General features: G+C 32.8%; 1 protein-coding gene across 7 annotated transcripts in view; it reads right to left on the minus strand.

The window, feature by feature from the left end:
* MEMO1 (mediator of cell motility 1) overlaps positions 1–15,809 on the minus strand; it is a 164,382-nt gene that overhangs the window by 16,827 nt on the left and 131,746 nt on the right. For all 7 annotated transcript variants that reach the window (XR_013164569.1, XM_077134991.1, XM_077134987.1 and 4 more), the window contains one exon: positions 9,082–9,158. Coding sequence is in view for 6 of the 7 variants with exons in the window: in XM_077134991.1 (XP_076991106.1) it covers positions 9,082–9,158 (77 nt within the window). In the remaining variant the exon portion in view is untranslated. The remainder of the gene's footprint in view (positions 1–9,081; positions 9,159–15,809) is intronic.

Consider the following 15,809-nt stretch of genomic DNA (forward strand, 5'->3'; position numbering starts at 1 on the left):
AGCAATGCACTAATTAAGGACTACCTTATAGGTAAAGATAAAAACCTACTAAAGACAACTAAAGAAGCTATTAGCCCAAGTTAAAGAGAAACATATATGAGTTGACAAATATGAAGAAAAGAAAAGCAACTGTAATACAAATTGAATAGAAATCTGGAGGGAAATGAAATTATAATGGATAACTACAATGACTAAAATGGTTGACTATAGTGGCATTTTCAGATTCTTTCTGCCAAATCTTAAACAATTTGTCAATGTACTTAATGAAACACTGGTCTATACCCAAAAGAGGGGTGCAGAAAAAAAATGATAAAATATGATAGCACGTAATATTTATAAATTATTCATTTAAATGCATGGCTAATACTTCAAATAATCTAAAGTTCAAAAAAAAAGTCTTAAAAATACATCCCAATTTGGTAACTGCAATTACTGAAATTGCAGAGTGCTGATTATAAAAGAAAAAGTGTTCTCTAGCTGACAGTTGATAATATCCCAAGACAATTTTTCAGTTTGTCTTTGCATATATTTTTCTTTGTGTACTTTTTCTTATAATTTCCAAATATACAAATGTTAAAGATATAAATATTTTGCCATAGAATAGCTATTTTTCTTTTGCTGTTGGAACCTAGAAGCAGTTTTATTTATTTTCCAGCATCTACAGTTAATAAGACTTTTCTGATAACAAAAACGGACCAAATGTAATTAACACACTAATTCTGAACAGATTAAATCCAAACTTTTATAATTAAAAATAATCTCTTCATTTTCAAAATGTGTACCTACCTTAACAATTCAGGATTACTAATATTTTTGTAATGCTTATACAGAAAATCCTCTAACTATGGAAAGGTTGCATACAGAAAGTAAGATATTGGTTCCCAAGTGAATAAAATTATTTATAACATCAAATGGCCTCTTAGAAAAGGAACATGCAAAAAATATTCACCATCTGATTATATAAATCGATTAAAACAACATATTATTTAATCATCTGCCTAAGTGTGTTTATACATCTTCAAATATAGGTATTCATACATACATACACACACATGAGTACATGTGCAGAACCAGCCATTCTTATTATTTTGTCCAATTATTCTAACTCTTGAAACTGAGTTATAAATTGAATGATCAGCATAATAATAAAATAATTGAACATTTACAAACCACTTAAAAATTCTATATATACAAATGTTTCAATAAATGGACCACAAAATCAACTCCAAGTCAAGTGTTTTATCAAAATTTAAATTCATTATTTATTCAATATTCAATCATTAACATAAGGCAAATACGCTATATTTACTCAAATGGTATTGAAGGCTATTTAAATAATTTTTTAAGTTATGTTCTACAAATTTAAAATAAGGTAAATAAGATGCAGATTTAGAAGTCCACCTGAATACAATGTTTCTATTGATAAGAGACTACAGTAACATTGGATATATATATACCTTACTGTTCTTTTAATTAAAGATTTCTAGCTTCAAAAACTTAGAAGCTAGCAGAAAAGACAACTTCAGAAGTTTTGAAAATGATGCCAATAGGTAGTTTATTCTTTTTACTCTGCCTCCAGGTAAGAAAGCAAGGTCCACCTAGCTAGCTGATCATCTCTGTCCTAGTTTTAATTATCATCTATATGTTGAAAGCTCTAAACTTAGATTTCCACGCCAGACCACTTCACTAGCTCCAAACCAGTAAGTCCAACTCATTAGGTAGTCCTGGTGACTCTTTCTGAAAGAAATCTCAAATCTATACACTTTCTTTCCATCTTCACTATCACCACTCCAGACCAAGCCACTATTATCTCTGCCCTGAACTACTGTCAAGCTTACTTAAAATTAGGCACAAGAGTGAACTCACTGCCCTCCCCTTCTCTATGTAGGTCATAACTCCCAAGGCTGTAAACGTCCCTGGCAACATGGGACAGAAATCCTGGGATAAGCTGACCTTGGCATCAAGGGATTGAGAAAACCTTCTCAACCAAAAGGGGGAAAAGAGAAATGAGATAAAGTAAAGTGTCAGTGGCTGAGAGATTTTAAACAGAGTTAAGACATTATCCTGGAGATTATTCTTATGCATTATACAGGTATCTCCTTTTAAGTTTATGGTGTATTAGAGTGGCTAGAGGGAAATACCTGAAACTGTGTTCCAGTAGCCATGTTTCTTGAAGATGATTGTGTAATGATACAGTTTTTGCAATGTGACTGTGTGATTATGAAAACCTTGTGTTTGATGCTCCTTTTATCTACGGTATAGACAAATGAGTAAAAATCTGGATAAAAATAAACAAATAATAGGGGAAACAAATGTAAAAATAAATTGCAAACATTGAAACACTAGTGATCAATGAGAAGGAGGGGTAAGAGGTATGGTATGTATGAGTTTTTTCTTTTTTATTTCTTTTGCTGGAGAGATGCAAATGTTGAAAAAAAATTATCATGGTGATGAATACACAACTATGTGATGATACTGTGAGCCACTGATTGTATACCATGTGTAGAATATTTGTATGTCAAGAATGTTCGTATGTTTGCTGTTATGGTTTACAACAAAAATATTTTTTTAAAAAGAGCTTGTATTGCTACTACTGTTCCCACTTTAGAATTCATTCTCTGCACAATAACCAGAGACCTTTAAAAACATGTAAATTACATCATTTAACTTCTCATTGTATTAACATCAAAATTTCTTTACCCTCAAGTGTAAAGCCCTACATTTTCTGATCCCTGCCTACCTCTCTTACCACAACTTGTACCACTCTTTCCCTTATCTATTATATTCCTGCAATACTGGCCTTTTCTCTTTTCTCATAAGACACCAGTCTCTTTCCCATCTTAGTCTTTATACTGGCAATTCTCTCTGCCTAAAATGCTCTTCCCTCTGATCTTCACTTGGCTTGCCTCTCTTATTCAGATTACAGCTGAGATGTTCCTCTTCAGGGACGTCATTCTCTGACCACTCAATCCAAAGTAGCTTCAGACCATTTACCACCTCAAAGTACTTTCTGTATTGTCTGCATAGCACACATCACCACTCGAAATTAATTTACATAGCTCCTTAATGTACATCTCCTCCCATTAGGATAAATGTTCTAAGAGAGCAGAGGCCATGCCTACTTGTTCACTGCCCCTAGTATTTTTACCAATGTCGAGGACAGCAGAGGCACTCAAAAATAATCAGCAAAATGAAAATCCAAATGTCTACTTGATTAATATCCCCACTGGACATCTCAAAGGCTACAGCAAACATAACGCATTCTTTTTTTTTTTTTTTTTATAAATTTTTTTAAAGGAAAGACAGAGAGAAGGAAGGAAGGATAGAAGGAAGGAAGAGAGGAAGAAAGGGAAACATCTTTTAAACATTTTCTTGTTTTATTGTATTTTGTTTCTCCGTTTTCGTTACATGGGCTGGGGCCGGGAATCGAACCGAGGTCCTCCGGCATAGCAGGCAAGCACTTTGCCCGCTGAGCCACCGCGGCCCGCCATAACGCATTCTTAATAGACTTTATAATCTCCTGCTCATTAAAAAACAAAAACAAAAACAAACTAGTCTTCTCTTCATGTACTTCCCACCTAAAGGAAGAGTGTCAACTTGGACACTTCCTTCACCCCCCAAATTCAATCCAGCTCTAAATCCCATTATCAATTCATCTCCTAAATATACTGAATACATCCACTTCTATCCCTCTCCTCCACCATCACCTCGCCACCCACTGTCTAAATTACCATTATTTCGCACCTGAACTACATATCTGGTCTCCACATAACTCTTCTGGCCTCCTTCCTACCCAACTGTTACACGGCAGCCACATGATCTTCCATCCAAATAAAACCTCATTGTATCACTTCCCTACTTAAAATCCTTTGAACTTGTTCTAAATTCTCCAGCCTATTCTAAATTCTCTAGCTTTATCCCTCAGCCCCTCTCCATTCATTCATCTGTTCTTTTGTTCGTGCATTCATTCAACAAATATATATATATTTTTGTTGATATGCACACTGACAGGCAAGGGGACACAAAATGGACTAAATACCTATCCTCATGAAGTTTACATCCTAACGGAGGAGGTGGTCACCAAACAAATCAACAAATAGATGTTACACAGTAATCTATTTTATTATTAGATTATGAGAAGAAAAATAAAGTAGGGTAAGGTGGCAGAACAACTGTTAACCATAGGTGCATGATGGAACATCATGGGCACATTTTTTTGGTTGTCCCAATAACTAGAAGATGCTTTTGGGATTCAGAAGGGAGGGCTGAAGGATGCTGGTTGCCTGGATTAAAGGATTTGGTCCTGCAATCTCACACACAAGGAATTGTTCTCTGTCTCACAGGACTTATCACATGTCCATGTAAGTGAAAAACCTACTTATAATTTATATCTGTAACATACTCAAAAAAAAATTTTTTTTTCTTAACATGGGCAGGCACAGGGAACCAAACCCAGGTCTCTGGCATAGCAGGCGAGAACTCTGCCACTGAGCCACACTACTGTCTGTCCTATAACACAATTTTATATAAAAAAGAAAACAATGTTGGCATGCTTTTACCATACAGCTGATTTTCAGGAATGGAAATATCATGAAAAATGAAGGAAAACTATACATAGTTTTGTTTATAACTTTCTCATCATTTTGAGAAAACAAGTCAACCAGTAATGCCACTTAGTGATCTGAGTCACAAATACAACATACCTGTATAAGTGTGTATTTGTAGATTTTGCATTAAATGATACTATACATAAGCATCTAACTACTTCATTACGTCTTCTAATATAGTTGTACTTGGGCATTTCCATTCTTAAATACCTATTTATTTATTATAAATTACTTTTTCATTCTTCTTATTACAATTTTGGTATTCATTTTTGAAATGAATTATGCACATAAGACTATACTCATTAATTCATTTGATAAGTTTCTATGCTCTACTTACTACTCTAGGCACTCTGCATACATCAGTAAATAAAACAAATATCCTGACAAAAATGCAATAAATAAGTAAATTATTTAATTTATGCACACACATACCTCCACATACCAAAAAAGAAAAAAAAAGTGGGGCAGGGCAAGGGGACTGAGAATGCTAGAGAAAGGGGTGTGTAGGATGCACAATTAGATAGGGTGGGCGGTAGGTCCCACTGGGAAGATGAGACCTGAGAAAAGACTTGAAGGAAGAGTTCAGTGCAAAGAAGAACAAAAGCCCCAAGCCAGCACATACTTGACACTTTCAAGCAACAGTAAAGAGACCAGAGTTTCCACACAGACCGGCTTCCTTCTGGATGGGGAAGAAGAGTGGCATAACCTAATTTAGGTTTTATAAATTAATCCTTTAAAATGGATTGTTGTGGTTCCTACTTTAAGCTATTTGAATCTAAAGAAGACAAGAGCAGTTAGGAAACTGTAAGGATAGAGCTGCCATTACTGAAATGAGAAAGTCTCTGAGTAAAACAGGTTTTGTGGGGAGAAAATCAGGAATTCAGTTTTGAGTATATTTAGTTTGCACTGTTTGTTAGATATCCAAGTGGAGATATAAAGCAAGTAGCTGGCTAAGTGTGTTCCTCCCTGGAACAATTCTTCCTGTTTTTAGTGGAAATAGCATCACTTTTTCATAAAAGTTAGTGTAAACATGCCAAAAACCACTCTCTAGGAAAACTTTATTTACTCCGTGACTTTATTTTAATTAACCATATAGAAAGTACTTTGAATGAGAAGGAAAATTTTATACACATACCCCTATTTATATCTCACAAGCCTTACCTACTTACAGAGATTCTTCCCTAAATGAAAAATAGAAAAGTTGAGAAAGTAAACTAGAACAAAACTGTCAATCATACAGTACAGCTGATATAATTTTGAAATAATAATTTTCAAATCTCTCCAGGGCCTAAAATTTAGGGACTAATGTTACTGGGAATTTTGAAGCTGATCTGTTTCCATTTTTCAAAAAGTCTTCCTTTGCCTATGTTTTTCTTCATCTCCTCAGTCCCCAAACCAGTTAACATTCAATACTGATGATATTTACTGTCACTATCAAACTTGGTGAAAGTCATTTTTGGCACTAGATCTTCATTTCCTCACTCCAATTTACCAACTAAAATCAAATTACTCTTCTGAAACTTCCTCTTCTGAAACTTCCTCTTAAGATTCTCTCTTAAGTTAATTTGCCTCTCTATCGCACATGATGCTCTTCCTCCCTCTGTGAAAGCGCTCTCCTCTCTGTGTTTTCAAGCATACTCAGCCTTCCTCTAAGCTGAGTTCTTCTGTTGGTTCCTCATATGCTCATCAGCTTAATGATGCTGTGTCCCAAGGTTCTGACTCAACTTCTCTTTTCTTCTTACTCTATATATTCTCTTTTAGGCAATGACATTAATAATCATTTTTTCCATCTACCACTCACACACCAAGGACTTCAAAGAGTTCACCTACATCCGGACCTACAGACCTACCTCCACGTTCCAGACCAACACTGCTCAATAAAAACATAACGCAAGCCATATATGTAATTTTAAATTTTCTACTAGCCACAATTAAAAAAGGAAAAAGGAAAGATGTAAAATTAACTTTAATATATTTAAGCCAATCCAAAGATACTATCATTTCATTGCGCAATCAAGTTAAAAAATTTGTTCACAGTAAGTATTCAAAACTCAGTGTACATTTTACACATATAAAATCTTCCAATTCACATTAACCGCATTTTAAGCACTCAAAAAAATAAGAGTAGAACTGGAAGTCAAAAACAAGGCTTCTGGGATGACAACATAAGACCAAAACAAAGGTAAGTTAAAATATGTCCAGTGGCTACAGAACACTGTATTGAACAGTGCAGTTCGAAACTTAACCAGAAATGCCATGTCTACATTTGAACACATCATTTTTCTTCTTAAAACTACCTCTCTTACATTGCCTATGTTAGTGAATAACAACGTCTATATAAGCATGGAACGCAGAAATCCCACAATCCTTCACTCCCCGAGCTAATCAATTACTAAAGTCCTATTCATTCTACCTCACAAATATCTCTTACATCTTTATACAGTGGCTTGTTTGAAAGTCTATTCAACCATAGGGCCCTGTTTTTTCTTCGTATTTTCAATATTTTACATAGTACCAGAACATACTTGATTCCCATTAAACATTTGCTATATGAAGAAAATAAATGACAGAACCAGGAAAGTTTTCTGAGGCAAATGAAAACTTACACCTCAGAAAAACAAGAGTAGAACTATAAGTTAAAAAAACAAACCGCTGAAATGATGATAAGTCAAAAGAAGGGTCATTAAATTAAAATCCAAACAAACCTCTAAAGATAAAAAGTACTAAGCAATAATTAATTTAAAGTAATAATTAAATTTAAATATGATAAAATATGAGAAGCTAAATTTGAATTCATTGCATTTGGCTTTTATAGAATATACCATGCAATATATATACCCTAAAGCTTCAGATCCAAATTACTTACTAGAATTTTAGTATCTTTTAATCTAAAAAATTTCAAATTTTTTTTTTACCTATTCTAGATTAAATGATCTTGTACTAAAACATATGAATAAAGCTTCACACATTGGTAAAGTTGATTGTAACAGATCACAAACTTACAGGCTGATAGAGTTTAAAGACAATTTAGAGATTATCCAGCTCAATTCTTTCATCTTACATATGAGGGCCTTGAAAACTGAAGAATTGAAGTGATTTGTTGAAGGTCACAAAGCAAACCCGTGATAGATTTGCTATAGTTAATATTCTGTATGTGGGGAGATACCAAGATGGTTGGTATGATTTTTTAAAGCCTAAAACAAATACTACGACTACCATTCTACTTCAAGGAAAATGTCAGTAGAATTAACCTCTACTGTATTCCTTGTCTAAGTAAGAACACAACCATATTTGAAAACTCTCTATTTAAAACAAATTGAAGTTCCATTTAAGAAAAATCCAGAAAAGCAAAAAAATAAAATTAGAAAAGGACAAGAGGACAGACCAAAGCAAATTATTTGCATCTAACAAAGTAATTTGGTTTTCTTGAGCTTTTTAATAGCTCTTCTTAAAGAGATAATTAAAGGATGCAGGCCATAAAAATCTAAACCTCACATTTTAATAAGTTCAAGATTAACCAGAAATGAAAGTCAAAACAAAATTACAATTAAATATACAGCAATCTGATTTACAGGAGACTTAAGAAAAACATTAATGGTGCAAATTTATTGTGTTTAAAGTTGTTAATCTCATTAAACTGAAAACACTCAGAGAGACTGTAAAGGAGTGTGATGAGAAAAATCAAAAGTAATTTCAAAATAAACATACCTGAAAATTTGAAAATCAAAATAAAATTAAGTATTTGCATTAATCCCTCTAGCAGAGCAGGCAATACGTAAAGTTGGTAAATTATCATGTATACTAGAATCCCTGCATTACGTCATCCTATGACTATGATGGCATTATTACTAGATGGAAAAAAGTGGTAACTAGGAGAAGAAAAGACTTTAAATCAAATGCTTTAAGATTGAAAGTTATTTAGCCTTCAAGTCTTCATACAGTTTCTCCCGAGAATTTAGGTTTCTATTAGGGCCTAATTCACAAAGCCTTCAGCATTACTGCACAACAGTGGTTGGGCCTGCTATCAAACCTAAATTTATACTAAATCATTCAATAAGTTGTAAGAAATAACAGCACAGTTCAGAAAGTCAAAACATATTTTTATGTAGCCATCCACAAACAGGAATAAGAGTCAAGGTATTCTATGGTTGGTTTTGCTGATTAGCGTATACTAACATTAGTATCCTATTGCCCCTAAAATTAAGATTCTCCCCCGAAAAGTATTTTAAACCCATATCTAATTATTCTTAAATATTCTTAATAAGCAAAATTAAGATGAAGGAAATGTCTACTAGCAGAATAGTGATTTTTATAATCAATAGCCACAGATTGCAAACTGCATTTTGCACATCTAATGAAAGATAGGGAAAGAATTATCAGTCCATTATATATTCCAACATATTAAGTCGTGAATCACTAATCTAAAATTAACGAAAGTCTTACAGCATTAAAACCCCACACCTGAAAGACTTACCATTTTATCTAGATGTTCAATGGATCTATAAATCTCCCCCTGGGATTCATCATAGTAACTGTAACGGAACCTTTGACCTTGAAACAAATATCATGTACAAAATAAAATAGGGAAAAATTAGAAGCTAAGAAAAACCAAGTGCTTACCAAATAATTTCAGTTCTCATGAAAGGCAAAGCATAGCTTAAGCCTCTGAGAGAATCATTCCCAGGAGCCCTTGTACATAAAAATAAAAAGGCATATTGGGAAGGTAATAAAGAGATGATATTTCACCACAGTGTTTTATGATGTTAAACACTATTTCAAACCGCAGAACTTTAAAGTCACCAGCAACACAAAAGATTAAGGAAACAAAGCCGCTTAAAAAATTAGAAGGATTTTAAACATATTTTATCAGTCTATAATGTAAACTCAAAGATTACGACTCAAGAAAACTTGGTTTAAGAAAACTATCTCAGTTTAGCAAATCATTCAAAGTTTAGCTTTTGCAGTATAAATGCAAAGATCTGATTTCTATTACGGAAAAAAAAATGTGTAGCTCACAGATACATGTGAATTGTGTAATCTTTATGACCTTGAAAAAAAAATTAAATCTCATTTTTGCAAAACCTTCCACTTGGAAACGATAAATATGTGTGCCTTATGTGAAGTGAATAGGATACACAAACAGATAAATAAAGTAAATAGTCCTACCCTGACATAAAATCTCTCTAAGGTACAAGCACAGAACATTCAATGTTTAGCAGTTCTCCACAGAACAGAGGGGGTACAGTAGGAAAAGCTTAAAAAAAAAGACCAAGAAAACAAAAGGTTTAGAAAATAAATCCTGTTTTCTACCTATAGTCATATGAAAAAAGTTAAACATATTCATAACTAATTATGGGCTGTTACTGAACTGAGATGTATTACAGTTACAACTAAACTAATCTCTCTAATGTTTTCAAAAACTCATTTTTTTATATTTCCTAATTTTTAAAGTCACCAAAATGCATTTCTAAAGGTTTTCCATTATACCAATCACATACATACAATATGTGCCTTGTACTTCATGTTTAGAACAATGTCCTAATATTCAAATCATTATCCTCACATCTAAGGAGATGCATTTCTTTGGGTGGATAAGTACAATTTCTAAGTTTTCTGTTCATTTTACTAAAAGTATTACCTCATAAATAATGGGTATTGTTAAATTATAAAATTCTTTTTATGGTCTTTTTTGGGGAAAAATCATACATCATAGAACTTAACAGTTTACTCATTTTTGATGTTGATCATCTTTGATGTTCACCTTTCTAAAATATACTGCATTTCCTCGACGTACACAATGCAACTTTTCAAATATAATCGGTATATACAATTATTCAATGTGACAATTCTTGCCCTCCCTTCCCCAAGAGCTATTATTAAATCAATATTGCATCATATGGAGTTGATGATAACCTAGAATGAAGCAGTCAAATTTTGAGACTGTCTCTACTTTCTGAATATAAATTAAATGTATTTTGTAAATAATGTACATTATTACATGGTGGCATAGCTGTATTTCACTCATCCCCTTGCACTAAAAAGGCTTTAAAGATGACAGTGACAATTCATCACTCAATGTCCCTACATGAAATGTATGAGACATTTTCTGTCAATATTTAGAGTTAGGTAATAGCTTTCCTAAAGACTGCATATACTTCTTCCTACCTAATAATGAAAACTATATAAATGACACCATTTTTTTTTGCTTTGTTTTGGTTTTGGCACAGCAGGCTCTGTACATCATTTTTACTGTTTGTCATGGCTCCCAAAAGGCTCAAAGCCAAATCTAAGTTCTTATATCAAACTTATTCAGTTCATTGGTACTGATTTTCTACTTCCATTTCAAAGTTCTTTTGATAAAAGAGGTTCAAAATATTTCGTGAAGTGAATGAACAATTTAAATGGATGATCTGAGACAAGAAAAATCTGACTGGCTGTCATTGGAGCAGCAGTAATACCCTTGGAGGAATCAAGACGTATATTCTTTGAACCTGAACTGCCTTGGATTGCTAACACATTTTCTGTTCCCTGCTTCTGGAAATGACTGTTAGCTTTAGCTACTGTCAATAAGCCCTGTGTCTTGGACATAATTGTCTGAAGAATGTTACTCCCAGGTGCAGAGAAAAGTACAACAACGTTGTGATGACCATTTGCTATTCATAAGTCTTCTATGCATATTCCAAAGTTCAGAACTGGTGCTTCAAATGGTTGAAGCTGGTTAAGCCTGCCTTAATAGTAAGTGAAAAGCGTAACTATATTTAATGCCATCCTGTTCATATAGACGATTCCATGTAACTTTCACTTAAAAATTGCTTCTAAAGAACAGAAAAGTACATGGAATGTTTGAAATACTTTAAAGTACTGAATGCACACATATACACACAACTTTGGTTAAAACCCACTGGAATTTAAGTTCAAAAGAACTTTTTTTTTCTTATTACTAAAGACAAGTTTATCAAGATTTTATTTAATAAGAAATAAAGGAAATGATAGCACTAGCACAAGGTACTAATCATAAATACATCCTTATTAAATATTTATGTTGACTTAAAATAAATGATGATTTAATGTAACTCATGAGTATATAGGCATGTTTTATTTTCCAAGTTTTATATTTCTAACATTCAGTAAAGCTTTGTGAATCAAAGCAGTGAACAAGTATAGTTGCTATGTACCTGGAGAAAGGAATTTGTGTATTTTTTATAAGTATGAATAAAGCATATCACATAGTAAGAGAAAATTACTTACCTGAAACTTATCCTTTCAGAAGGTACACTGGGAAAATGGATTCTTTGAGCCCCTGTTTCAACTCCAAGTGTGAGCTTTCTAGCTTTAAGAGCCATTGATACTGCCCCTAGGGGCAGCACAAGCTTTGGAACTCCCCTAGTGAATATGTCAGTAGTTTCTTCAGGTGCCTTCCCTCAGTTCTTTTCAAATTCAAAAGATGAGAGGAAAAATAACCCAAGAAAAAAATCCTGTAAAGCAGAAACCTTACTCTTTGAGGGAAGGAGGGTAGCTCATTTGTGAATCCATTCCAGAGCACGCTTTCTGAGAAAAAGAAATACAGGTAAGTAATTTTCCCATCTCCAAAGGTGACTGGTGATTAATGAGTGGATTCACAGAGTGTGGAGAATAACCTCCAGGGATGTCTTTTTAACACACAACAATCAAATAATGAGGACAAACATAACAATGAATGGTACAAGAACCAACACTACTTTTTAAGTATCTCAAAAAAAGGGGGGGAAGGGGGGATATTAAATACCTCCATATTAAGTTATATACTGGATTACAGAAATAAACAATGAGCTTGGAAAGACGATCTATAATCCCCCAAAAGATCAGCGAATAAGACAATTTTCAGACATAAGTCCAATGAAATTACACTGTTACACACTTACTTTATCATTTTATGTTTAATTTTAAAGCATTTTCAAATATTTCAGTTACACCTCACAACAACCTATGAGATAGATTATTTGACAGTTCTATGGCCAAATTAAGGACCTAAATTGGGCCACTCATATTTTAAATTACTATCAAAGGAAAAATCCATTTCATAAATGAAATACTATCTAAGCAGCATCAAATAAGGTAATGATTTTCATAATCAAAATGAGTCATTCCATTCTAATAGCCTTAGTTATAATGTAAAAGTATTAGCCTTCTCTCAAAATTACAAAAGATCAAAAACCTGAATAAATGAAATCAGAATGTACAAATACTTAAGACAAATGCATGAAAGGCTTGAATAAGATATATTTTAGGAATTAGCTAATTTACACTCAAACCAATTAAAGTATTTAGAAAATAATAATACCCTCATACCCAAGAGACTAACAAAAAGGAAAAAGACTCTGTGTGAAAAATTACTTGTTTACAGATATTTAAGAAATTTGAATAAAGATACACATTTTATAAATATTCAGGAAAGAATGTCATTTTTAATGAGCAGCAAATATTTATAAAAAAAATTATGTAAACCTAAATAAATGTAAGTTTATGGATAAAAATTCAAAATTGCCAAAGGAACTGTAGCAAACTGTATTCATATTTTAACAAAAAAATATGTCATAAATATTTGCTAAGTAAATTTATTGAAATTTGATTTGTACTTAAAACCAAAAAAAAAGGCAAAGCAAATAGAAACATGAATCCACTTTTAAAGAATCAACTGCTGTTAGGTTCAGTTTCATTTAGAAGCTTCTTAGAAGTTAATTGAAAATTATGTTAATGAAAGCTGTCTATAATCTAAATTTGGAAATACAAATTCCAGGGAGGTCAGGGAAACAGATATTAACAGTATATAGAGAGATCAAAAATGAAACTCAGGAAAACAGAATGACAATGTTACTAATTAGAAATAATTACAGTAAGTCCAGACAACATTATCTTACATGGAGCCATCTTATAGGATGTAGAACACAGTAAGTACTCAGGGCATCTGGACATTACTGAACCATGATAAAAATCAAATACTACCATCAAATGTCCTTTCACTTATTCTACTTCCTGCTAGAAGCAGGATAGTATGAAGGGTGAAATGCATTAGGGCTGACTAATGCATTTTCCTACGTTTAAGACTGAAGGCAGGAATTGAAATGCAGGGTTTCCTTTGGGGCAACGTGAATAAGGGTTTCAAAAGAAGGAAGGATAATAGAATACTGATTCCAATATCTCCCTTGAGCTTGTCTGACTCCAAAAGAAAACTTGAGTATTTTAATCTTTCTACTTTTCTCTATCTAATGTCTCTTTTCAATTCTAAGTAAAAGCTAAATGGGATAATGGGATCTCAGAGAAGAACATCTTTAAAGTAAAAAAAAAAAAAAAAAAGAAAAGAAAAAAGTCATTCTTGCAACAAGACATTGTCAAACATACAAGGTTAACAAGGCAGAATATGAAACAAAATTCATTTTTCTCCCAACTGTTTCTATTATCAAGCTTCTCACTTTATTTTTCAGATAAGTTAGACCAAATATGAGAACAAATCACTAGAAATGAAAAATACCATCAGTGCTAGTAATCCAATATAATATTATTCAACAAAACCAAGAAAACTTCAAATGTACATAGCAAGTAATTTGTCAAAGGTGCCATAATCAATTAAGTGATTTTTCTTTAAGAATCAGCTATCTAGAAAATTACAGTATATTAAGAGCTTTACTCAATGAACTGTTTAAGGTCTCTGCATAACTGAGGAACTGAATCCTTCCTGTGTACAGATTTAGTATAAATCTCTATAGTATAAAAAGAAAGAAGAAAACACTACATACTGTCATGTGGAAAAGTTAGATTTTGGAGATGGGAATATATAGCATTCTTCCAAATTTAGCAAAGATGCTCCAATAACACTAACATATAATTTGAGAAACATGAATCTAAAACACTTAACCCACAACTAACCAATGATCCATATTACTTCAACAGGCATGTAATATAGAAAAAGAACCTTACTTTACAATAATTACAAGTATTATTACTATGGCAGCAAGGAGACAATCAATTTAACAATAGTATCCATGTGACAACTTTCCTTTCCCCTCCAACCCCCATCAAATTCCCTAGCAAGAATTAGCAATGTACCCTCCATAAGTACAAAGTAAGCACTTAATGACTACTGTTAGAGATGTGATATTAAAAAATGAACACTTGGTAAAGTACTGTTACTTAACCAACAAATGTAGATAAAAATATTTTTCAGTCTCTGGATAATACTCACAGCTACCATTTATCAAACTTTGGAAACTTTTAGTTTCTTTTTGTAATTATTATCTGAAAATCCTATCTTACCATTTAAATACCAAGATTTTCAAGAATTAAGGAAAAACCACAGACCTAACCAATTTTCTGAAATTCTAAAAAGAATGTAAAACAAAATTCAGTTTTCTTTCTCAACCATTATACTTAAATAAGTAAAGTAGAGTTTGCTTAATTCAGAATTGTGAGAAAGGATTGATAGGTCAGACTGTCTCTTCATTAATAAGGTAAGAAAGATGATTGCACAGAAGGAGTAATATAAAGTACTGTTGATGCTTTGCATGGATTTATGTCAGGGTTGCACACAGAGGGAACGCTCACACGCTGAAGAACCACCATCAGGGAAATTAATCATTTAAATCAAAGGACTCATAAAAGCCTTAAAAGTGAAGGATGAGGGGGCATGGTTTCAAGAATTTAATTTCCAAAACATATGGATACGCTTTGTTACTAAGGCAAATTTACAACACTTAAAAAAAAAAAACCCTTTTTTATAGCAATGACACTCCTTAGTTCATAAAATCAACTATTATTATATTTCAGATTCTGAAGAAACAAAAGGAACTCCTTTTAAGCACTGATTTAGCCCTAAGATCTAAGTAATATTTTTGTATCCATAAAAATTAACTTCTGCCAAGGATAATACACCAACAAGACAATAGAATTAGCTTTCAAAGAACCCTGACAGCTTTTTTGGGGTGTGGCAAGTAAGCACAGTAATCTGCACACATTAAAACAGTTTCCCTGCCTCAGCACTACTGATATTTTGGGCCAGATAATTCTTTGATGAGGGGCTGTCCTGTGAATTGCAGGATGTTTAGCAGCATCCCTGGCCTCTACTCAGAAGAGATGGGAACAGTATTGGAAAATTGAGAGCAAACTGTAACCAAAGAATCTAAAAAGCAAAGTTTACCAAAAGAAGTATACACAGATGTTTCACTTCCT

This window comes from Tamandua tetradactyla, chromosome 17, assembly GCF_023851605.1.
Source record: "Tamandua tetradactyla isolate mTamTet1 chromosome 17, mTamTet1.pri, whole genome shotgun sequence".
In the NCBI taxonomy this organism is placed as follows: Eukaryota; Metazoa; Chordata; class Mammalia; order Pilosa; family Myrmecophagidae; genus Tamandua; species Tamandua tetradactyla.